The 25208-nt window shown below is 44.1% G+C and overlaps 2 protein-coding genes across 4 annotated transcripts in view; one reads left to right on the forward strand and one right to left on the reverse strand.

The window, feature by feature from the left end:
- The window catches only part of pkd1a (polycystic kidney disease 1a), an 80250-nt gene extending 61231 nt beyond the window's left edge, over window positions 1-19019 (forward strand). Inside the window, exons 33-56 of the mRNA XM_030062518.1 lie at window positions 178-496; window positions 747-924; window positions 1958-2222; window positions 2318-2513; window positions 3140-3310; window positions 3431-3574; window positions 3667-3877; window positions 3977-4103; window positions 4223-4333; window positions 4656-4705; window positions 5037-5254; window positions 5421-5499; window positions 5624-5739; window positions 7128-7330; window positions 7725-7919; window positions 8028-8167; window positions 10478-10608; window positions 11495-11603; window positions 11741-11866; window positions 12166-12337; window positions 13407-13697; window positions 13825-13959; window positions 14387-14713; window positions 17672-19019. Of these exons, the coding sequence (XP_029918378.1) occupies window positions 178-496; window positions 747-924; window positions 1958-2222; window positions 2318-2513; window positions 3140-3310; window positions 3431-3574; window positions 3667-3877; window positions 3977-4103; window positions 4223-4333; window positions 4656-4705; window positions 5037-5254; window positions 5421-5499; window positions 5624-5739; window positions 7128-7330; window positions 7725-7919; window positions 8028-8167; window positions 10478-10608; window positions 11495-11603; window positions 11741-11866; window positions 12166-12337; window positions 13407-13697; window positions 13825-13959; window positions 14387-14713; window positions 17672-18772 (5115 nt within the window). The 3' untranslated portion in view covers window positions 18773-19019. The remainder of the gene's footprint in view (window positions 1-177; window positions 497-746; window positions 925-1957; window positions 2223-2317; window positions 2514-3139; window positions 3311-3430; window positions 3575-3666; window positions 3878-3976; window positions 4104-4222; window positions 4334-4655; window positions 4706-5036; window positions 5255-5420; window positions 5500-5623; window positions 5740-7127; window positions 7331-7724; window positions 7920-8027; window positions 8168-10477; window positions 10609-11494; window positions 11604-11740; window positions 11867-12165; window positions 12338-13406; window positions 13698-13824; window positions 13960-14386; window positions 14714-17671) is intronic.
- Window positions 19020-21681: 2662 nt separating this feature from the next.
- The window catches only part of tsc2 (TSC complex subunit 2), a 30857-nt gene continuing 27330 nt past the window's right edge, over window positions 21682-25208 (reverse strand). For all 3 annotated transcript variants that reach the window (XM_030062529.1, XM_030062547.1, XM_030062538.1), the window contains 8 exons: window positions 24939-25017; window positions 24775-24861; window positions 24390-24576; window positions 24081-24220; window positions 23885-23963; window positions 23663-23754; window positions 23268-23366; window positions 21682-22301 (listed from right to left, as the gene is read on the reverse strand). In XM_030062529.1, the coding sequence (XP_029918389.1) occupies window positions 22131-22301; window positions 23268-23366; window positions 23663-23754; window positions 23885-23963; window positions 24081-24220; window positions 24390-24576; window positions 24775-24861; window positions 24939-25017 (934 nt within the window). In that variant the 3' untranslated portion in view covers window positions 21682-22130. The remainder of the gene's footprint in view (window positions 22302-23267; window positions 23367-23662; window positions 23755-23884; window positions 23964-24080; window positions 24221-24389; window positions 24577-24774; window positions 24862-24938; window positions 25018-25208) is intronic.

Consider the following 25208-nt stretch of genomic DNA (forward strand, 5'->3'; position numbering starts at 1 on the left):
CACACACACACCATAAATAGATACAGTCTCTTCTTTTTCTTTTTTCGTCATTACCCTTCATTTACAATTCCATCACATCAAATCTTTCCCCTTTCCTATCTTCCTGTCACTGCTGCCCTTCTTGTGATGTTCCTTCCCTGCCCCCCAACAACCTCCCCACCCTCACCCCTCTCCCAGGTGGAGCCGAACCCTTTCCCCTTCAACTACGTGGCCAACTACACCGTCTCCACCGAAGTGGCATCCATGGAATTCCGCACAGAGAACGGCACTCAGATTCCCATCTCCGGACTGGACGACAGTCAGGCCATCACCGTTGCAATTAACAACGGAAGTGGCAGCAGTGAAGGGGGTCCGGAAGGGGCCGGGACAGGAGGGCTACCCATAGCCGGGGCTGTAAACATAAGCCACTGTGACTCTGTGGTGGTCAGTGTCAGCACCAGAAACAGCAACCGGCAGGCAGGGCTGTTTGTCCAGCTCAACTTCACCATTCTGGAGGGTGAGCTCATACGACTCAGAGTTTGTGAACAGCACTCTCATTCAGTCATTTATTGCTACAGCATACTGCTCCCTGTACATGCCTGTAGTGGATTTTCATTTTTTTTTTCATTTCAGTGTCATCTCATTTTAATTGTATCTTTATTTTCTGCTCACTTAATCCTCAGCGATCAATAACATCCCCTGTGTAAGACCTTTATCAATAAAGATGGTTCAGTATTTACTCTGCCCTTATCCCTTTCCTCCTCCAGACGCCACAGAGAAGGATAAAAAAGGACAGGATGACGAGGAGCCATACATCACGGCCTACCTCCATTCCCATGACCGACCAAATGAGTTCAACTGCACCGACAGGAAACGCATCACACTCAGTATGACCAGGGGGCGGGACCTCGACCACAGGAAATACACATTCTTCCTGTCCCCTGAGTAAGTGCTCCTTGCATCAATAGCAGTATAATGATATATATTTTCATATGAAAGAGGAAAAGCCAGAATTGCGTGCCAAAAAAAATTGGGCAGCAGGGTGGCATAGAATAGTAGTAGTCAGTTTTTTTTTTTTACAACTTTGTCCGTGAGCAGCAACTGTTTCTGCAGCAGCAACAATAAAAACAACAGAGGATGAGGCACATAAAATAAAAACATACATAACTGCACATGATTCAAAAAATGTCCTGAAGTAAAAGATAAACACACAAAGTACAAAAGTTAACATATTGGTGAGCACAGAAGGGCTGATGCTACCTGTCCTTGGTTTTCTTTAGTTCAGACAGACCTTTCTGCCTAGTGCCAGTGATTTTGCTACTGACCTTCAGCACCCTTGTTGATTTGTTTTCCTATTCGTGGTTGAGATATGTATATCAGCAGGAACAAAAAGTAAAAACTGACTCATTGAAAAGATTTCTAAACCAGTGTCATCAAGTATTGTCAACATGGGATTTTGCTGGCTTCCTCAGACAAAAAAGACGCTGCTGGCTTTTCTTACTCAGCATGTCAGCATGTCCTGTCAGAGGTTTTGTCTGTTGTCAATTATAATGCCCAAATGCCTGTGAGACTCAACAATCTCAACATCTTGGCAATGAATTAAACTGTTGGCTGGACTGGGTGATGATGTCTAAAATCAATACACATGTCCTTGGTCTTTGTCACATTCGGTTCCAAAAAGGCTTCTTTAGAGAGTAAAGTGGCTGTCCTCTGAAAGGAACAGTTCACCCAAAATCAAAAAAGATGTTTTCCCACTTAGTGTAGTCTGTCAATCCAGATAGTGTCTGTGTGACTGGGTGAAGTTTCCAGTCTGACAAACCTGAACTTGTGCTCCTCAGCAGGAAATAGTTTCCAACAAATCTATATTGTATTGGAGTGTCAGGAGACAGGGGAGATCGCGGCAGATTGGAAACTTCACCAAATCACACACTGGTAGCAGACATGTTCAACATTGTACCCTCTGTTCTCTCCGACTCAGGTCCTATGACACCACGCTGGACTACTTCATCAATGTGACCGCCGCCTGCAGCCCGGGCACCAAGTCTGCGGTTGTGCGTTTGGAAGTGGGGGTGTTCGCCTCTCTGTGCCAGTACTTCAGCGAGAGCGAGAAGCAGTGGCGGACAGACGGCATGGTGCCGCTCGCAGAGACCACCGCCTCCAGAGCTGTCTGCCGCACCAGGCACCTCACGGCGTTCGCTGCAAGCGTGTTTGTACCATCCAACGCCATCACCTTCATCATGCCAGTCAGTATCACGTGAAAGACAAGTGGTTTAAACTCTCTCTCACACACACACACACACACACACACAGAGTCTAACCATTCCGTTTCCCCCTTCAGGAGCGTTCTGGTGCTCCGAGCCTGGTCGTGCTCTTGGTGTGTATTCTTGGTTTGCTTTGCTATGCTGTGGCCGCAGCCATCTTACACAAGTTGGACCAGCTGGATCTGCGACGGGCCGGCGTGGTTCCACTCTGCGGCCGAGACGGACTCTTCAAGTACGAAGTCCAGGTCAAAACTGGCTGGAGCCGAGGGGCAGGTGAGTGAGTTCACATTTTGAAGGGCGGTGGAAAATGATGGTGGAAAGAAATGATGTAATGATTCATTCATTGGATCGATGCATTACTTTTAAAACATGCAATAAAGAAGACAGAGTCTCTAAGGAGTCTCTCTATCATTGCGCTGAAGGGATATTATGGTTAATTTATGGTTCTTTAAAAAAGAAAGAAAGCATGTGGTGATCGAATAGAACACTATGAAATGCAACTTTCTGATAAAGTTTTTTTTCCAGAATAAATAATGTTAAAGTATTTCTGTCTGAGCTTTTCTTTTTCTCCACATTTTTTCCCTTTTTCTTCCTTAGAAGAAAAGCAGTGAATCGAATGATTTTTTTATGTATATTGAGTGAATTTATTGTGGGTTGGCTTAATATCAATTTTTCGCTAAAAATAAGGCATCAAAACATTGATGTATCACATTTTGTAAACTTTAATTAAATTGTTCCAAAAAAGAAACATCACTCTTATATGGACCCGCCAACTAGTGAGCTGTAGATCGCCCTGAACCTCTTGTAAAAAGATTCAGAGTAAAACAGTTTAAAAATAAACTGTTCAAAAGCTCACTGGATATTTTCAGCACTTCTCTCAACTCCCCCTGTCCCCCCAGGCACCACGGCCCATGTGGGAATCAGCCTGTATGGGCGTGAGAGCCGCAGCGGACACCGCCACCTGGACAGCAGAGGAGCCTTTGCACGCAATGCTCTGGACATTTTCCATATCGCCACGGATACCAGCCTGGGCAGTGTCTGGAAAATACGAATTTGGCACGACAACAAGGGTACACACTGACAAACACAGACAAGCACAGACAAACGTCACTTTAACCAGCTTATCGTCAAAAGAAACTGTTGTTACCGTGATTTGCAAAGTAAAAGCTCACATTCAGCCTCATTTATAGGTCTGTCCCCAGCATGGCTGCTACAGTACATTTTGGTCAAAGACCTGCAGACAGGAAGCAGCTACTACTTCCTGGTCGAGGAGTGGCTGTCGGTCGACAACGAGAAGACTGATGGACGGGTGGAGATCGAGGTGGAGGCCTCGGGTAAGAAACTACAGACAGTGTCAATGTCCTTTTCATGTTGTAAACATTTGGTGTGGGTGGACACCTTACTTCCTGTTTCTTGCAACTTGCAGAGGAGGCCGCACTCCGTCAGTTTCCCCGCCTGCTGGTGTGTGAGCTGCAGCGGGCGGTGTGTGAGAGCCACCTGTGGCTGTCACTGTGGGAGAGGCCCCCCCGCAGCCCCTTTACCCGCCTGCAGAGGGCGACGTGCTGCGCGTTGTTGCTGCAGCTCTGTCTGCTGGCCAACACGCTGTGGTACAGTATCGTGGCGGACGAGCGATACAGGTACAGGAGCTTGTGTATGTGTGAGGCTGTTTGTTTGTGTCTCCGTCCGTTCACCTGTCCAAGTTTTGATTGTGTTCTTTTATGATGCCCATGTTGCAGTCCAAGGGCTGTGTCCAGGATTTCATCTCTGACCGGAGAGACGGTGGCGGCAGGCCTGGTCAGCTGTCTGCTGGTCTACCCGGTCTACCTGCTCGTCTTCACGCTCTTCAGAATGAGCCGCAGCAAGGTAACACACACCGGCACGAAGCAAACACATGATCAAGCCGTCAGTGCTTCACATAGGCAGCACAGGCAGCTGACATTTCTTTGTGTGTGTGTGTGTGTGTGTGTGTGTGTGTACGCCAGTGTGTGTCTGTAGAGCATGTACCTCCGCAGGTGGACCAGGAGTCGGTGGAAATCGATGATTTCCTGGACAACTCCATGGCAGGGAGTTCCTTCCTTTTTTACAACAGCGAGGTATTGCATCATGGGAAAAACTTGCACAAGTTGTCTTAGTTTACCTGTTTGTTTTTCCTTTTCCCTGGAATCAATATGGACGAATTTTTGAGTTGTATGTTGTACCGTATAAATAAAGAATCAAAGAAATGAAATGAGAGTAAAAGGAGCTCCATACAGAGTTGTCTGTTTTTTGGTTGTTTTTTTTTTAAGAAAAGAAAGAAACAGTGAAGTCAGAAATTTCATGCTCTGCCTCGATGAACCAACTAAATTTATGACCCTTTCTCTGTCTCTCTCTCTCTCTCTCTCTCTCTCTCTCTCTCTCTCTCTCTCTCTCTCCCAGACCAACTCAGAGGAGAGTAATGTGGATTTGCCCACTCCATCGACCAAAAGGTTAGTTAGCCTGTTGCCACGGCAGTAGTTTTAGATTACGCATTTTTTCCCCTGAAGAAAGACACATAGTGATCAAAATCGTCAGCTCTCAAAGGAGGAAAGGAGAGGAATAAAATGGAAAAAAAAAATGAATGAAGGCAAAGGGGTTAATTAGTTTACTTTAGACAACTGTGCTATATGAAAGATCAAGAAGAAAATTAAGAAGCTAACAGAGAGAGTGTTTGATCTGTCCTCAGTACACACTATGTGTGCATGAATGCCGGCGCGCGTGTAATATTTTATTAATATTCTGAAGTCCTTCACACCAAGAAACATCCTGTCACCTCGGCAGTGTTGAGAGCTGGGACATGGGGGACCAGGAGGAGACAGAGGACCGGGATTGGCCGGAGCTGCTGAGTGACATGTCTGTGGTGGGAGGAGCGGGGCTCGGAGCTGGGCTGCCAAGGCTGAAGAGGGGCCAGGGGAGCAGACACCTCGGCGTCGATATGACCTTTAACCCTGATGATGAGGAGGAGACGGGCCAGCGTAACAAATACTTCACCTCTTCAGGTAACACCACCGTGTCCAATCAGATTCTGCTGCACAGGTCGCATGTTAAACCTTTATCAGCTTTAGATGAACACACATTACGATTATAACATAGTTTCACTGCACCATCCACGTCAAATGTTAATACTCAAACCCAAACTGAAGCCCAGTTCCTCTGCCCACACAGACGAGGATCTGATCAAGCACATCCTGGCAGACGGGCAGAACTTCTTCCCCCAGGCAGATGAAAGTGAAATGGCTGACCTGTAAGTTCTACCTGGGCAGGAGATGACGGTTGATTGATCAGTGTGAGGTGCTTGCATTTTGAACATATTCTGTGGCTCTTGGTGATTCCCCCCCTTCCTCCCCGGCTGTGCATGTATCTGTCAGGTCGAGTATCTTTGGAGATAAGACAGAAGTGATTCTCCTCCAGAAGCTGAATGAGCCTCTGCCTCCAGGATGTGTGAGGAGAGACCCCCCTAAAACTGCTTTCATCTCCAACACAGGTGCGTGTGTCAGTTTGAATGCTGAATTATCCAAGACATACACCATCCCCTGTATTGTTTTCCTCATACTTAGTTGATGTCTCAGTTAACATGAAAGCACAAAAATAGATTCAGAATGACAGGATAGTTAACTTTTCCTTGTCTCTTGAAGTTTTCATGCTATATTGTTGTTAACTGTGCATTGTACGTCGGTACAAAACTTTTTCTACTGCAAATAACATGAAATCTCAAATCTTCTGAGAATCTGCTCAACGCCCCCAGTCCCATTGGTGGGTTCATCATTACAAAGGCATGCTTGAACTTTGTTCAAACTCACAGAATTTTAATTTAAATTCTAATTGAGATCCCACGGTTTCCAAAGATGCCAAATATAAATCTGCTGAATTACAGGGAATTGAAATAATATTCAAGACATGTTGATATTTTCTTTTTGATGTAATTCTGCAGCCACAGAACAATGACATCTTGAGTTTGAATATTTCACTCAGTGAAATAGTGTGATGTAACTTCACTAAAACACTGCAAACAGCTCTAACTTTGAAGTGCTTAAGGAGAAAAATCAGAGGTCAATGGGTTTGACAACATCACAACAAACTAACTGCAAAATAGTTCCCAAATTGAACTTAAAGAACAACCAGATGACACTAAATGATTTGCTACAAGGAAAAAAATGACTGTGCATTCATTTGTAAAACAAATCAGAAATGTGGGTACTTCACACACGGCCTCTAACTGCGCTACTTGACTAGATTTATTGTCCAGACAGAATGCGCATTCACTTTCCCATTTTTGAAGATGAGTGTGAAGAATCACTGCCCTCACTGAGAAACAAGTGAAGTTCTGTAATTTGTCCTGAAATGGCTAGCCGAGTCACACACCCATACTAAAGTTTTGATGTGGGAGCAGAGCTTGTGCTTTGTGCTTTTCACTCTGCACCGCTGCTTTAATGTTTAATGAGCAAAACAGCTCCTGCGGTCTGAGAAAAGCAAGAATTTAAATGGAATACTTGCTTCAGCGCTGGCCCCAAGGTAACATCCAAATTACTCCTCAGAATGCTCGATTGTTTTTCTGGTGAACTCGGGACTTTATTTAATCTATAGACTATGGGTGAGGAGTTTCTTAGATTTCATTTCCTTCATGAATAGCAGAGAGTCCTCCAAGACATATGCATTATGTAGAGGCGACAATTAAAATGCAGATTATTTGCATTTAAATTGACAACATAATACCATGAATGAAAAATTAATATACTTCTCATCATTCCCTTTCTTCTTGTCTTCTCTGTTAACCTTTTATTGTTCTGTTCATTTAGTCCCCCGTCTTCATTTTGCTTTTCATCCCTTCACATTCTTTCATTATGTCCTGGTACAATGAATATTTGTCATCAGTTGTGACAGACGTGTGTCGCCCGAGACGGTTCCCTCCCTGGTGCGGACGTGCCGCCCTGTGGGGAAGCTGGGCAGGGATCGCTGTGGCCAATGGCGTATCGGTGTGGGCGGGACATGGCTTCAGCCAGAGCATGGCCATGATGTGGCTCATTTCCTGTTTTGCCAGTTTCCTGTGCTCCTGCCTGCTGTTGGAGCCAATTAAGGTAGACACACACGCACGCACACACACACACACACACACACACACACACGTTTAGGCATACTTGTGCTAAGACATTCTGCAAATATAGATTTATAGCCTTGACTACAGTCCAATCCTGCTGCTGTTGGGTGAAAACCTTGTTAGTTTAGGTGATTTCCATATTTTTCACTTCATTTGTAAGTTTACATTCTTGTTTTTAGGTTGAACAAATTTACACCCTCTTGAGTGTTTCAATCTTTTCTTAACCCACTGAATAAAAATGCAAATGCATAGTAATCCGCTTTTTAGTCCCTGTTAGCCTTTATTTTTTAGATGATATGTGACAGTATGCATGCAGCAGGTTCTGGGTCTCCTTCTCACACTGACATTTTCCTCCACCTCCCCTCCCCTCCAAGGTGTTGTGTGAGGCAGTGTACTATGCAGTGTGTGTGCGGCGGCTGCGCCCGGAGGACCAGGACGTGTTGGTGGAGTTTCCTCGAGTGGAGAGGGTGGTCCAGCGGGTCCCCAGGGTGCGGCCACCCCAGGGCTTCGCTCTGTCCCAGGCTCGGCACCAGGCCCGCAAGGTGCACATGCTGCACACCATGCTGAAGGTGAGAGGGAGATGTGTTTGTATTCACGCGGGACCTTCACGGTGTGTCAGATGTTCATATCTCTGTCACATCTTGTGTAATAACCTGAATTTTCTCTCTCATTTTCAGAACTTCTTGGTATACATGTTCTTCCTCCTGGTCGTGTTGCTTCTCAACTATTCCGACACGGCCAAGGACACACACAGCCTGAGGCTATGCACCCAGCTGCAACGAGCGCTACACACACCTGAGTACCACAACATCAGCAGGTACACACACACACACACACACACACACACACACACACTGAACCTAAATTAGAAGCTTGACCCGTATTCTAGTGTAGAGATTGTGAACAATTTTGATCAATCAATCCAATTTATATAGTACATTGCAGAACAAGTACAGCTCAGTGTGCTGTACAAAAATAAGGACAAGAATACATTTTAAAAAGGAAAGCATAAGAAAAGAAAAACATGTTGTCAGTTCTGGTTTATGGCAAAGTAAGGGAAGTGTATCACTGATTCTTGGGAATTTGGATAAAACAGGTTTTAATTTTAGGGAAAAAAGGTGAGTTAATTACAAAATCTGAAGGTATATCATTATAGGCCAAGGTCTTGGCTGTTCAGCAATGTACCAGTGCAACCTCCTCATTTTGCATTTTTTTCATAAAATAGGCGTTTTTCCAGTTATTAGGCTACTTTGTTTTTGTCAACACCGTCACCGGAATGTTTTTTTTTGTTTGAAAAACATATATTTGTATTAAAAGAGACTAATACTTAAATAATTCAACAGCACCAAAGAAACATATTGTACGCATATTCATTTAAAACAAATATAACTGCCTCTGACGGTGGTGACACTAATCTGACGGTGGTGACAGTGGCCTCATTAAAACATACAATTCAAAAATGTATACCTCTCAAGTCAATGGCTTCTTGCTTAACAACTTTAACTATTTGGTATAAAAAATAAGAATCCTGAGCACTGTTATAAGCATTTTTCAGACTTCAGTCATCACTGTCAGACAGAAAACCTGACGGTGGTGACGTCTGACAGTGGTGACAAAAACCTACTCTTTCACATGATAAGCATGAGTTGTTCACATTAGCCATCTTGTTTCCCCCCTGTTGCTACCTACATCAGACCTCTTCTTAAAAAGTATACATTTATGCCATAATCTAATCTATTATTTTTTTATACAAAAGTGACGGTGTTGACATGTTATGGTTTAAGAGCAAATAGCAAACTTCCAGGAGCCTGAGTGGTCTTGAAGCATGCAGTAGAGCTGAAGGTTTGAAAAGGGCTCCTCAGGAATGTAATTGACCTTGTATTTGTAGAGTTGTTTTTTAAATAAATATCTGACGGTGGTGACGAATATGTGGGACACATTTTGAGCAACCACAAAATAATAGTAAATATTGTTCAAAACCCATCGTTTGTAGTTTTTAATACATATTATGATGTACTCTTTCATGTGGTAAAGATATTATTCAATGAAATTATGACTTTTTGTTTTAATCAAGTTGAAATGATTATCTCCTGTCCAAGGACAATTGGTTTTGTAGGCCATGGGCCAGCATATAATCATTAAATTAATAAAAATTAAAAATTACAACCTTACAAATGTGCAAATGACCCCCTGATTATGCCCTTGATTCTTTTTATTCATTAAAATGTTGTAAATTTCCAACATAAATAGCATTTTTCTTAGTGGCACATGATTTATCCAAATTCCCAAGAATCAGTGATATATTGCATGTTTCATTTAAATATGTTTTACAAGCATATTTAAAATAATCGTTTATATTTGATTTCTGTTTTAGATTTGTAACTGTAATTAAGGGGTTTAATTTTAACTCAGTTCATTCAGTTCAGTAGATAAAGCCACAGACGGGGAAGTAAACAAGGTCAGATAACAATTAAAAGCAATGCAACAGAAAACAAATTACTGCCCTACACAAGATAAGACAGTAAAAAAAGATAAAGAGTCTGAAAGGAACAAAACATTAAATACAAAAAGAAAGGTAAAATAGAATGCAGTTAAGGTTAAAAAAAAAAAAAACACTAAAAGTACCTAAAAGTTTCAATTGGTGAACTTTTCTTTAGCCAGGTTTTCTGACTGACAATAGTCTTGTCATGGGCGAATTGTCAAAGAATCTCAAGGCTCCCTCTGCGGCTGTTCCCATGACAATAAATGGCGAGCTGACTTTGCATATGCTGTATCAAGGAAATGCATTCAGGAGACAGATGTATCGTCTGATTCAGACCCAATAAGTACAAGTGAGAAAAATGTTTTTTATACAAAAGCTCAAAGCCAACACTGACTCCAGCATTTCCATTCATTTGAAATAAAGTCGTGTGTCCTCATGACAGTTCACATCAGGGCATACAAGCTTGGCAGGCATCACTCATCTCCTGCACACACACACACACACACACACACACACACACACACACACATAAACACACACATATGCACCCATCTACAAACCCTTAAAGTGCTGATGCATCATTGTGAAAACTTTGTCATGCTGCGTATGTCTTTCTTTTAACAAATGTCTCAATTTGTCCTGCAGCCGAGACGATGTCATGATGTGGCTGAATCAATCCTTGTTGCCACGCCTCCTGGATGGCCCCGCCCTTTTGAAAGATACAGGGAGTGTGTTGCTGGGCACACTGAGACTCCGACAGATCCGTGACTCATATGGTGAGATTGCTTTGTGAGATTTTTCTTTAACTTTAGACATCAGCTTGCCTCAATACACACAGACTCAAAAAAAAAGAAAACCCTCGTGTTTTTTTTCCCCTCACTGTCATCAACTTCATTCAAAGCCTCTCTGAAACTGTGTAAGAAAATCACTTAGTGCAGCTTTAAGATTAGAAATGATTGGCTGATTTTTGATGAGGCCAAAACAAATGGGGCCTGTTTTTCTGGTGACATTTTTTCCCTTAGAGAACCTCAGTAAATAGCAAGGAGTACAATGCTGTATTTAACATCATTTAAATAACAACCCAGACTGCAACAGCCATGACAGAACTGGGAACTTATTTGATGCAGTCTTATTACATGTACATTACTACTCTTTGATTTCATTTTGTCTCACAGTAGTAGTATAGCGGGCATGGTATCCAGGCAACCTATGAAAGGCTTAAAAGAATGTTATGGTATTGTGTGTGATAAGTGCCAAAGCTCTTCTTGAAGAAGAGGAATGCTGGTGGCATTATAACACTTAATAGCCCTCACTGTCCTTTTGTCTGCTTTGCCCTTTGCCTTGACCTTGTTCTATATTTTCATTTTCTTTCTTTGTTCCTTTTTTTTGTCTGTTTTTTGTGTCTTTCTCTCTATCTTTCTGTCAATATTATTGTTCGATTAAACATAGTTACCCCAGCAACACAGACATGAGAAAGTCACATAATGACTTCGAAAAGCACTCAGTTTTCATTAGGTTATTGTCATGTTCTCTGCTAATATCTATGGGCATCCAGTGTTTCAATAACTGACTTCTCTCCCAAGGAAAATTATTAGATTCACGTAATTGAAATGTACAAATATTGTACAAAAACCTTACTGTGAGAGCTCCTCTCCTTTCCAGATTCCATTGGTTTCAATCCCGGGAATAGCACTGGAGGACAGGGCTGGGTTAACTCTACAACTAAACACACCCAGAATCTTGTGGCTTTCAGCACTGCTGATGCTAATGGGTAAGGAAAAGAAGGAAAGCCCGGCCAGAGGGAAGCAGGCCTTAAATAAGTTCATGCTCAGTATCAGTTTAACCTCTGGTCTCATGCAATATGTCATGTTATTTCTTCCTCTCTCCCTGGCTCTCTGGGTGCTGAAGGGTGTGGCGCTGGGGTCAGGTGCAGGTGTACGGCAGTGGAGGCTCGGTCTACCAGCTGAGCCGAAGACGGGAGCAGGCCTCATCCTCCATACAGCAACTGAGGCAGCTAGACTGGCTCGACCACAGGTCAGTGCAGGGGTTCAAAAGGTAAAAAAAAACTACAGGAAGAGGTCCTTTCGCCAGGTTGAGCGACCCAAACAATCCCATCCTCAGATAGAATCAAACACTCAGCTGAGCCTTAAACAGGATGAATAACATCACAAAGTCAGTTCCAAAACACAGAGGCAGCTAAGACAGGAAATTTACATGTATACATACCTGGATTCTTAATCTTATCTAAGCTGTGTGTATGTGTGTGTGTGTGTGTGTGTGTGTGTGTGTGTGTGTGTGTGTGTGTGTGTGTGTGTGTGTGTGTGTGTGTTTAGGACACGAGCTGTGTTTGCGGAGTTCTCTCTCTACAACATCAACACCGACCTGTTGGCTGTTTTCTCCTTCCTGTTTGAGTTCCCCGTTTCTGAGCGTGCCCAGTCCAGCCTGGACCTCCTGGCCATCCATTTGTGGCCAATCACAGGCCTGGACCTGCAGCTGCTTCTCACGGTAACCCCATCTATCTATCGATCAACTGATCAGTCGAGCTCAAAACACTGCCAGTAAACAATGTGTGTAGGATTTCAGTGTGCCGGCTCGATGTGTTTCTTGCCCCTCTGACACAGTAATGAAAACTGACCTGTTGACTCCTAACATAAGACATGACACACCACTGACCCTTTTATCTGTTTATGTGCAAAGCGCATTACAGCGCGTATGTTTCCAGCATGGGTTCTCCCAGTGGGAAACAAACCCCACCTTAGCAGGGAACTGAACGTCATCTCACTCACAAATACAAGATGGCCAAAAATGGTCGAAAACAAATTGCCTTTTGTTGTTTATGGCAAGAATCACTGTTTACTGTTTATTTGGATCCCCATTCGTTGATACCCTGGCAACAGCTGCTCTCCCTCAGGCCCTCAGCAGGCGAAGCGGGAGTTGCCGTGTTGACCGCCCACATTGAAACGTTCATATAAGCTGTGCATGCATACGTTTATATGTTCAGGTTTATTTAGAGTTCAGGTTTACTTAGAGCCCAATATCACTGTTTATAGTCTCAAAGGGATTTACATTGTACATATATAATACAAGTAAACCAATAACCCAGTAAGTGAATCAGTGTAAGGCTGTTTATATAATAATTTATTTACTACTTAAGGATGTGGTGTTGCTACATTGCGTTCTTGGTATTTCCCATGGAGGAGTTTCTTTTGATTTTGTGCTCAACAAATAGGAAACAGGCGCTGCCTTGCATATATCATGAAAAACTAGTTGAAGTTCAAAGGCACGACACTCTCTCCAGCTTTTACTGGTATACCATCAAAAATTTGATGTTTTGGTTCAGAGGCTCCTTGTCTGATGAATCCCTCTTAACTTCAAATGGTTTTTCCTTGTGGGCAGCCATTTATCCCGAGTTGACACCATGAACATAATGTTGTTGCAGCTCGGAAATTTACTAGTTGGAAATCCCAAGTTCCAGGTCCAGATGAATGCAGCATCTCGTTCCACAAGTGATACTTTTTGGATGCTGTGTGTCTGCTGAAGTGCAGTGTGACGATCTCTCCCTCCCCGTTCTCAGATCGTCCTGCTGGCCTTGGTGTTGTATTTCCTGGTGCGGGGGATCCTTGGCTTCGTCCGAGAGGGTTACGTGTACCTGCTGTCAGCCTGGCGCCTGCTGGGTGTGTGTAAACTGGCCCTGGCAGCATCAGTGTGCGGGCTACATCTGAGCCGCTGCTCCAGCGCCAAGCAGCAGTGGGCCTTGTACCAGAAGCACCCGCGGGACGCCTTCACTGACTTTTACCCCGTGGCCAGACAGACCCAGATGTTCACAGTCACGTCGGCCTTGCTGTTGTTCATACTGGTGCTCAAGGTGAGAGAGCGAAAGACAAAGCAGGGTGATGTTTAACGCCAGTCCAGACATTTTTAACTCAGTTGCTTAGCTCCCCTTCTTTCCTAACCCACTCTTCTACCCTCTCTCTTTATTTTGCACTATCCAGGCATCCCATCAGTTGCGGTTCCTCAGAGAGTGGGCAGTGTTTGGCAGAGCTCTGAGGCGCTCAGTCTGGGAGCTGCTGGGAATCGCCTCTGCGCTACTGCTGCTGCTGCTGGCCTATTCACACACAGGACACCTGGTAAGGCTCTCCGCTGCTCCCACTGCCTTTTTTTATCTCATCGTCTCCCACACACACACATTTCACACTGACAGGTAGCAGAACATACTTGAACATAATAATGCATAACATAATGTAAGACCAGAATGGAGCATAATTATGTCCCTTGGATATTAACATCTGTGTCTATCACAAGCTTGCTCATCTTTCATAAGCATGTTTATAATTCACTCGAATTTTCATCTGGAAACGAGACCAATTTTTTTTTTCTTTGATTGTGCCTTATGTTTTATTTCTTCCACTATATTATCACCTTGTGTAATTGTTTTACTGTATTTTATGGTCTTTCTATGGTTTTATTATTTTACTCCTGTATATGTTTTTTGGCATATATTTCACATTTTGGTTTAAACACTTAAATGCTGTTGTATTTCACCCCCCTCTCCAGCTCTTTCACGCCGTACTGGACGGTTATGGCAGCGTGAACTCTGCCTGTCTCTCTTTGCTGGGTGCCGGTGGCCGTGGCCTGTTGTCATGGCGACCTGGCTGGACGATGACAGGCCCCTCTAGCTCCACCTCCTCGCTGGCGTTCCACACGAGCTTCGCCATACTTCGGCTGGTGCTGCTGTGGCTGGTCACCTCCGTGCTGCTGAGGAACTACCGGCGGGCTCGAGCGGAGCTGTATCGCCCGGCGTTCGACCTCCAGGACTACGAGATGGTCGAGCTTTTCCTCCGACGACTCAAAATGTGGATGGGACTCAGCCGGGCCAAGGAGGTACTGCATGGTCTGCTTCCTGTTTCAGTAGGGTCACGGCTCAGCTTCTTTGGTCTCAAGGAGAAATTTGTCTTGTGCAGTCGAGGCTGTTGCTGTTCATTAACATCTCCCAAAAAAAACTTTTTCTATTACATACATATATAATTCTTCATGGCCTTGGTCGTTTAGTCTTAGTGCCACTACCTGTGTGCTGGTAAATTAAAGAGTCTTAAATGTATGCTAAAGCCTCAACAAGGCACACATTTTTTTCAGGACTCTGAAATTGTATAGTGCAGCTTTATGTGTTAATAGATCCTTCAAGGTTGATCCATCAACTCCTTCTTTGTCATGAGACCTGAGGGGCCTGTTCGACCTGTAAGGGATAAGGAGCTCAGGCATATACTCCGGCGCCAGATCATTCAGAGCCTTGTATGTGATTAAAAACACTTTAAAATGAATTCTAAAAGAGACTGGAGGCCAGTGCAGTGAGGATTGGAGTAATATGTGACAAATGCTTTGTTTTGGTCAAAAGGCTGGCTGCTGAACTTTGGAGCTGTAGCTTCTCAGTGGCTCGAGTGATTAAGGCAGGAGGATGTAAGAGCGTGTATGATTTTCGTTGTGCTGCTGTAGGACAGAACTGATCTAATTTTAGACATATTCCTCAAAAGATAAAAGCATGACTGGACCACTTTTTGTACATGCTGCTCCAGATTCAAGTTACAGTCCAGGATAATACCCAGATTTTTTTGTTGGCAGTGAGGGGGCCAAGGAGTGGTTGAATTTGTTATGAGACATGCGCCGGGCCACTAACGAGAACTTCTGTCTTATCAGAGTTAAATTTTAAGACGTTTTGGGACGTCCAACTGTTTATGTCAAGTAAACAACTCTGTAATGAAGCGAGTTTTCTGGTGTCTGAGGGTTTAAATGACAGCTTTTGCTGTGTATCGTCCGTGTAGCTATGGAAGGAGATGTTGAGGTGACGGATTATGCGTCCCAAGGGTAACATGTACAGTGTGACCAAAATAGGTCCCAAAATAGATCCTTGTGGTATTCCATGTTTGTTTGGAGCAGTGCGTGAAGTCTATTCCCCTACAGAAAAACAAAAAATCTCCTTTTGGCTGGATATGATGCAATCCAGGACAGATCCAGTTATACCTGTCCACTGTTTTTGTCTGTCTATGAGGACGGAGTGGTCGATCGTATCAAAGGCTGCACTGAGGTCAAGCAATAACAACACAGAACGTGCACAGAGTCTGTCAGCAGTAAGTCATTTGTGACTCTGAGAAGGGCAATTTCTGTGCTATGTAGTTTGCGGAAGATGTTGTTACTATTAAGTGCCCGAAGTAGTCGGTCCAGCACTATCTTTTCTAGGATTTTTGATAAGAAAGGTAGTTTGGAAATTGGCTGGAGGTTTTTTAAGTCAGTGGGATCTAAGCCAGGTCCTTAAGCAGTGGTTTAACACAAGCAGTTTTATAAAGGCCTGGTACAACTCCAGAGGTCAAAGAGCCATGAATGATGGTCAGCAGTGCAGGCCTGGGGATGGGATGATGTCAAGGGGACTCAATGAGGGTTTCATGGGCAACGCCGTTTTTATAAGATCCTGCAGTGATACTGGACTAAAGCAATCCAGCTGGTTTCAGTTACACAGGATTCTGGGGCTGTGCTGGTTGGCAGAGATTAGTTGGGAGAAATATTGATTTCTGGCTTCCTTCAACTTACAATTGTATGAGATTAATAAATCTTTGAGCAGAGAGTAGTGAACTTTATGGGATTTCCACCTGCGTTCAATTCTTTGACGTGATCTTTTAAGGCTACAAATTTCTTTGTCCATCCACGGGACTTTTCTGACAATGGACTTCTGTTTAGTCTTGATAGGAGCAACCATGTCCAGGACAGATAAACATAAGTAAATAAAAACATCCAACTGGCCATTTGTTTTACTAAAAATGGGCAAATTGTCACTAACAGTTTTGAAAATTGAGGAGAGTGATTTCATTGTGTGCTTATTGAGAACATGGAACAGCACTTTTTGCTTGTTTGGTTTTACAATAGCTTGGGAAGTTGTATTAATCAGGATACATCTGTGGTCCGAAACAGCAAGATCTCTAATGGAGAGACTGTTAAGAGTCAAACCATGTGTAAACAGCAGGTCTAATGTGTGTCCACCCAGTAAACAAAAGGATTTCAAGCGGCAACCCCGTGCTGAAAGGACGCACAAAAGCACACATTTGTTTGTAATTCATTATCGACGCTCTTTTCCAGGCCTCTTGCTTGCTACCTGATTGAGCTGCTTTGTTTATGTATGACTACAATGACAGTTCCCCTCAGAGCGAGATGTGTATGTTTGTTTACACACTTAGTAGGAGAAGCTTTTGTGCAGTGAAGAGTGTTGGTAATGAATCTCACTCATGTTTGTTGTGCATCCTTGAGAACATTTTTTAAGCGTTAATTGCGCTTAAATTGTGTTGTTGGCTGGGACCAGATCCAGTGAAACACCTGTTCTTATGACAGGGAAGGATCTTACGGGACAAACGTGGGGGATCTATTACACTCGTGGGGAGTAGTAAGTACCGCTATATGGGAAAGAATCCAAACCATCACTTTAAAGCTGCACTACGCAATTTTAGAATCTATTAACAATCCCAAAACTGATGTGTGTACGTTTCTCCTCCTTTATTTACCAGCACACAGGTAGCGGCACGAAGAATAAACTGTTACACTTGTGAAGAGTAGTAAATAACACAATATGGGAAACAACCCAAACTATCACTTTTGGTCCTTGGGGGGAAAACAGAATGGTTTTATCTGTTTTTCAAAGACATGAGAAAGGAGATATGAGACACAAGACAAGGAGAAAAAAATGACAGCTCAACCTCCAGTGGCGATGTCTCTGTGAATGATGTGCCGCTGGGAAAGTTCTCTAATTCTCTCTCCTCTCTTTTCTCTTTATTTCCCTCCCTTCTTTTATCTCATTCTCAGTTTCGCCACAAAGTGCGCTTCGAGGGCATGGAGCTGCCACCGTCCCGCTCCTCCTCTACCAGTGACTGTAAGTCCCTGTGCTTGCCGCCCCTGGACGGGCCTGACTCCCCTCCCACCCCAGACAGTGTGGACGCTGGCTCTGAGGCCTCGTGGCGCCCCGCCTCCTCCAGCCCCTGCAGCCTGACTGAAGCCCCGGGGATCGGCCTGGGCCTCGGGTTGGGCCTGGGACTGGGCCTGGGTCCCGGAGTGGTGGTGGGAGGCGCCAGCTGGAGGGAGAGGGCAGAGACTGAAGCCTCTCTGAGGAGGCTCCTCCCCACGCTGGACGCCCTGTTGCAACAGCTTGATCGTGTCACCATGGCAACAGAGGATGTGTACCACATCGAGTGCGGTCTGGAGCGAGCTCAGAGAAAAAGGAGAGAGAAAGGGAGGGGTAGAGGAAGAGAGAGAGGAGGTAGTGGCCCAAGGGGGAGGAGTGAAGAAGGACAAAAGGGAAAGGGGGAGGAGAAGGACTCTGCTGGATGGAGAGAGCAAAAGGGAAGTAGAGAGAAACACAAGGGGAGCAAGAAGGGGAAAAAAATAGATAAAAGTGAAGTGCCAAAGGATTGTGGAAACACTGTCTCCAAGCCCAAAAAGACTCCTGCAGCCAAGCCTGTTGGCTTTTCAAAGTCCAGACCAGCCTCTGCCTCGGTGCACACCCCTGCTCCTCACACAGTCAGTGCACCTCCTCCCACCCCAGTCTCACCGCTCAAGTCTCCCCTGGCCCCTGCCTTTGTCTCATCCAACAAAACCTTCCCAGCCCCCGTCTCACAGCCTCCCAAAACAACCGCTGCCCCTGCACCTACCCCCGCACCTGCACCTGTCCCCGCACCCTCCTTGCCCTCCACTCCTGCCCCTACACCCATTAACCCCACCCACCTGGTGGGGGGTCGTGAGTGGGACCCTCCCACTGAGCGAGAAGCACTCCCCTCCTCCAGCCTGTTCAACCATCCCGCTCACACCACCACCATCCCCACACGCAAGCGCAAGCGCAAGCCACCGCCCCTCAAAAACAAGGTGCACCCCAATCCAGACAGGCACGTGTCCGGGCACCCTAAATCCTGAGGACTGGGATGCCACTCCTAGGCTCAGCACAGGATCTTTAAAAAAGAATTTAAAAAAAGCATGAGTTGGAGCAGAAGAATGTAAGCGTGAGTTTTGGATTGAGGATGAGAGGAGGACGGAGACAGCGGGTTTTGTCTCCCGGAGCCCCTCTCGAAATCCAAGGAAAGGAACAAGAATGTAGATGACGCACAAGAAGGAAACATTACAGTTGAAAGAAAGAACACTGACTAGAAAGCAGTAAAAAAAATAAATAAATAAAAGACCAAGTCTTGCAGCGACCTCCAAACCCTAGGCCACTTTAGTTCCTTAGCAGCAAGGTGCTGGTCGCCGGTCGAATCGAATTGCCTTAGGGTCCAGAGCAGGTCACCTTTTTAAACCAAGAAATTCCCCCTATGCCTTCCCTTCCTGGACCAAATCTGACCCCTGACCCCACGTTACCCTGGAGGTCCCGTGGGGTCACTGACAGGAGCACAGAGCCGTGCTCACCTGAGGACTAACAAACTGTTTCAACAGCAACACTGACGGCAGACGTTTGCTCCGGTGGTTTATGTATCTCAGTTCATGTGTTGATTTTTTCACTTATGTTGTTTGTCTACACATTGTTACAAGGAAGCTATGTTGTGTTTGTTTGTTTTTTGGTCACTATGGGTACTTGTGGCCTGTTTGGAAATAGTTTTTTATGGTTTCAAGCCCTAGTATGCATGCAGGCACACACTCATCCACACACACACACTTACACAGGTACAGTATATGCACATGCAAAGTAACACTGTAGGTACAGATGCTCTAATGGTAACGCTATACACATTCCAGTCCATGCCATGTATAACAGAAATAATTCCAAAACGCGCACACACACACACACACACACACACAAACACACACTCGGGGTTGGTGTGATACCAGCAGACTGACACACCTCAGGATCCCAGCAGGAAATCAGATGTAACTGTCCTCTGCATAGACCAGAAAGAAGGGAAGTGAGAGATAAAGAAGGCAGAGTAGCAAGTGGTAGCAGCACAAAAAAGGAAAAGAGAATGAAGAGAAAAAGCAAGAAAGACGAGGTGATGCTCGGTGTAGAAAAACGGTCAGGCTGGCAGTTCTAGTTAGAGGTGAAGAGACTTGAAGGATGTCTGTGATATGAAGTACACAGTATTTAACATTTACATGACTCAGCGTTTAGAGCACTCATCGTCAAGCTACAACTCCCAGTCTCCCCCGGAAGTAGCAAGGATACTCTCAAAATCACAAGAATTATCCTCTCAACATGTCTTCATGTGTCGTATTCAATATCGTGGTAATTTAAAAAGCACTTTTTGTTCTTAACGTGGATTGTTTTCTATGAGGTATGGTGTTTGTGTGTTGTAAAATAATAAGCTTGGTATCCAAACCAACAGAGAAAGCTTCACTCATACTGTATCTTATCCATGAGCGGTAATGCCAAAGCTTTTGAATCATTTATGCACCCAGAAGTTTTTACCATACCAAGTAACTGACTCATTCATTTTGTACTTAGCACTTTATTTCCTAACGGAGCTGATATCCATTGCCATATTTAACTCTTTATGTGTCGAGTTTTCATATCTTAACGGCTACATTATAGAACCATCCTAATGTGTATTATCAAAGATATTGAAGCAATAGCTAGCAGCTGTGTCTTGTAATTTTTTTTTTTTTTTTTTTTTTTTTTTTTTGAGTTGACTGTTGTGTTTTTTACGTCTTACTCTGATCGGTGTATTTCCATTATGTGTCCAGTGGGCAGATCTCAGGGACCCCACCCTTTCCCCAAAATCTATGAGGTAAATGAGGAGGTGGCAAAACTGGGGGCACAGCAGGTATAACAAGAATTTTCAAAAATCTAAGGAACATTTTTTTTTATATATATATATATATACTGCATGGTTAAAACATGCATGCTTCCCATTCTTGAACTGCTGTGACACCAAAATGTCTCCCCCAGCTCTCCTCTCTCAACCAAAATCCAGTTCCTGTTTTAACTGCAAGGATATGAAAAAGGACCAGTGTCGCAGTGGTGCTGAAGGACAGTAATGGCTGTATCCTTCATAACATGCCAAAGTGTAGCGTAGGCCCCATTGTTTGCTTTCCATTTCTTAATCCTCCCAAAGATTTCATTTTTCAAAACTATAAACTGCCCAGCAAGTTGTGTGAGATCCCGTCATGTTTCAGTTATCTTATAAAGAAAAAATGAAAACAAACCCCAACTTCACCTGCGTGTGTACGTGTATGTATATATTGGTTCTTTTTTTGGTGTATATATTCTTGATTTTCATGATCAGTATTGTTCATGTGCTGCATTGGCAAACACAAAGGTCAAGCACTGGTGTTGCAAACCCAATGTTTCACATTCCTTCGATCTCACTGAAAAACTACACTCAGTCACTGGTCTGTTTGGTATACATCTTTTTAACTACATTCACAATAATGTGCCAGTGTCCCATCGGAAGCCACAGGAAACTAAAGAAAGAATAAACTCCCACTGACTTTCATGTACCTGCTCTCTGTGTACAACGTCTAACAGGATAGTGCCAAAGCCCACCTGCATGTTTTCTAGTTTCTCTTTTTGTGCTGTTTGGTGTACTTTGTTTTAAATCAATGCTCAAACAAACTTGTCGTGGAAAATATGTCTGTTTTGTATCATACTGTATCTCACATATCTATATATGGCAGTTGTAGCACTTCTCATGCTTTTGCACTTGACAAAGTCGAATAAAGAGTTTGACAGCTAAAACGTGGACACTGAAGTTGTGTTGGTGTCGGGTCGTGACTGCTCAGCACTTGGTTTCAGCGTTAATTGGGAGAACTCAGTGCCGCCAGAAAAACTGGAATAGTAATTTATTCTTACCTGCAGGGAACAAGAAAGCACAAAATCAAGTATGACACCTTCTTTTATAGTCTCTTTATTCCACACACACATATATACACACACACACAAACACACACTGCTTTCAAAAGTAGTGTTCCCTACAACTTTACTCATCTCATGTTGCATGTCTTTATCATCTTGATTAGACCCAAAAAAGTGCAAAGCATTAGCGTTTTCAAAAAATATGCAGAAGTTACTGTCTTCGTATATCAATACTTAGCACAAAATAATAAGCCTTTATGATATGAATTTCAGAGGTTCTCAATTACAAATGCAGTAATCCAACCGGTTTATGTCAAAATCAGTGTGCATACCATCATCCTGAATTCGTTCACACATTATCAGGGGAAACGGAAGTCACCTCGGCTCTAAGGCAGGTGTGTGCATGTCTGTGGTTGTGTGCGAGTGTGTGTGCGAGTGTGTGAGCATGAGAAATGTAATCCCAGAGCTGAAGGGATATGTCCGTCTGGGGGCTCAAACAAAGTCTGTAAAGTCATCCACAGTGGAGACTAGTCTCTTCCTCTGGCCCGAGGCCTCTGTGTTTGCAGCCGCGCTGCTCTGCTGATACGGAGCCTTGTTCTGTTGGGTGTGTCCCTGGGTCAGCGAGATGCCTGGGGTCGGCCGGGACTGGATGTCTTCCTGAGCCTGCGCCACAGGCAGAAAGAGGAAAAGGGGTCAGGAGGGCACAGGAGAAGATGGGAGGCAGAAGAGAGAGAGGCATGTGGAATTTAGGAGAGGAAATATAAAAGCCCAACAGTCTGTCCAGGAAAATGAGTCAGTGAAATCTAGTAAAGCCATCTTGTTATTAAGCCCCTCTTTGCTTTTCCTACTTGGATCTGTTGCCCACACAGTTCCAGGCTGCAGTGGCTCCTCAGTGAGTTACATGTGTAGTAAATATTTTAAATAAACTAAATGCAGGGTCCGCAGATGAAAGTCTTCCCTGTCTCCAATGGGTACTATAGTAGAAAGTAAATATGCGTTTTTAGCACCATGAGTCTAAGATGATTTAAGCACTATTTATCTATGATAATACACCAGAATCTCTAGTTTGCTTTTACTGCAGGAAAGCCACAGCTGATGATTTATTATGGCACTACTGGTAGCAGCTGTGATGTTATTGAATGCCTACATCTAAAAATCCTGTGGGAAGTGTGTTTCTGTGTGTTTGTCACTCTGTGTGTGACCACACACTGCTGTTGTCATTCTGACCTTGAAGATGTGCCTCAGCGGTAATAGGCTCCATATAATTTGATAAAACTGAGTGACTTGATCTTATCATGGTGGGCAGCCACAGCAAGGCAAACACACTAAACTACCATTGTGAAGACTTCTTGCAAAAAGTGAAAGCTGACAGTCTCCTAAGTGACACCTATAAACACACACACACACACACACGCGCGCCAGTCTCCTAACGAGCCCCAAATAAGATCTAAATGAACAGAACAACCCACACTGCCATACGGCTAAAAAACAATCTTGGTCACATCAAGTTAAAGACTATGAGGGTGGACAGAAATGAAGGAGAAGCCTTTATGTTAGTTTCTGTGCGTGCATGTGTGCGTGTGTTTGTACGTGTGTGTGTGTGTGTGTGGAGGAGGAGGTGTCTCCTACCCGTGTCCTGATCCTCTTAATGTGCCGTAACCTTGCAAGCCACTTGGAGGCGTACGCATCAGAGGGGTTCGCTCTGTACTGATGCACCAATGAAGCCATCTGAAGTATTTCAAAATAGAGGATGAGCAGAAAAAATGCTTTCTTACACACTACAAAACGGTGGTAAACACATGAATGAATATTATTAACATTTGTAAACATGTTACAAAGCATCAAGTCAGTTTTGGAGAGCATGCCAAAAAATTATACTCTCCAAAAAATGAGAACAAACTATTTATAAAGATTAATATTATACGTATGTGTGTTCACCATCTTACAGTATCTTTGCATTTGTTAACTGTTTACATGTAACATAGAAAGTGTGAGTTACAGAAAGAGCCGAGGAGGACACTTACATTAGCGTGCAGGGCCATCTGCCTGACCAGCAGAGGCAGGTTGCGGTCTGAAACAATCTTTGCTACTGTTGTGTCGACTAACCCCTCCAGGTCTGAGAGAGAGAGAGAGAGAGAGAGAGGGAGACACAGAGAGGGAATTAAAGTGAGACTTACGATAAGTGTGGCGAGGAACAAGACCAAGCAGCAGACCGTGACCCTCTGTCCATCCTGAGATTGTCTCACCTTTGCGGCACTGCAGGGTGACGAGGTTACATTCATAGTCCAGTGGTTTTATGATGACTTCTACGAAGTTAAACTGACCCTGTTTGAGATGAGACGAGAGGCATGATGGACTGGGAGCACAAAGAAAACACTGCACATTTGTGTCATTGTGTGTGTGTGTGTGTGTGTGTGTGTGTGTGTGTGTGTGTGTGTGTACCTTGATGGTGCCCAGTTTGTACTCTTCTCCAGAGTCATTATACACAACCATGACAAAATCATTGCCAATGTGACGCTTTTTGTTGCAGCAGCCCTTGTCACTCTCCCTGTTTGGCATCAGTGTGGCGATGTGGAAGATAGCTGCAGAACACACTCGTTTGTTAACGCCAAGCAAAGTGAGAGTGCTTGTTGTGGAATACTCACAACTGCAAAATGTAATAGTATAAGCACACCACGTTTTCACAAGTCATTTCCCTCTCTCTATTTCTCTCTCCCTCTCTCTCTCTCTCTTTCTCTCCCTTTCACTCACCCTGCATGATGTCGTCATGCCAGCAGTAGGTGAATTCTCCATCATCCCCATACTGGTCGAGCCCACCGAGGAAGATCTGGTCAGGATCACAGTCCTTCAGATGGATAAGTTTGCCTAGTCCGGTCAAAAAGGCAGCGTAGCGGTTTGATCCATACTCATTTGAGAGTATGGCGACCTCGTTATTGACCTGGTTGATGGGGAGGAAGATGCAGAAAAGGGCAAGTCAACGACTATGTCCACTAAATCATAATTACATTCAATGATGACAACAAATCAGTGTCATTATTTGTCTTGCTCTGAGTCCAGAGATCAGGACACAGCTGTCAGAACTTGTCCAGTATGTGAGTGTGTGAGTGTGTGTGTGTGTGTGTGTGTGTGTTCTCACCTGACCAGCCCCTACAAACACCACTCCAATCTTATGTGTGTCATAAGGAGGCATCTGGTCCAGTACCTTCACAGCACGATCAATGACCTAAAACAGAGCATAACGTTACACACAGTACATTCACCACACACACACACACGCAAGTATGTTGCTAAGTGACTGACCTGTGTTTTCGGAAGCAGCAGGGGTTTGTTAGCTTCATTACCGAAGAATGGAGAGTGATAAAGCTGGAGGAAGACAAAGCTGGAGGAAAAAAAGAGAGCAAGACAGAAAGGCAGCAGCTCAGACAACTGTTATTAGTTTTTCACCTTTCTGTCATTTTCAAAACAGATGACATGTGGCAAGACTTCTCATCCTCTGACGTCAAAGATAATGGGGTTAGGGGGAAAAAAAAAAGAGTCTTGTAGTCATTAAGAAAAAGTGCTCCTGCTGGT

Source organism: Myripristis murdjan, chromosome 1 (assembly GCF_902150065.1).
Source record: "Myripristis murdjan chromosome 1, fMyrMur1.1, whole genome shotgun sequence".
Taxonomy (NCBI): Eukaryota; Metazoa; Chordata; class Actinopteri; order Holocentriformes; family Holocentridae; genus Myripristis; species Myripristis murdjan.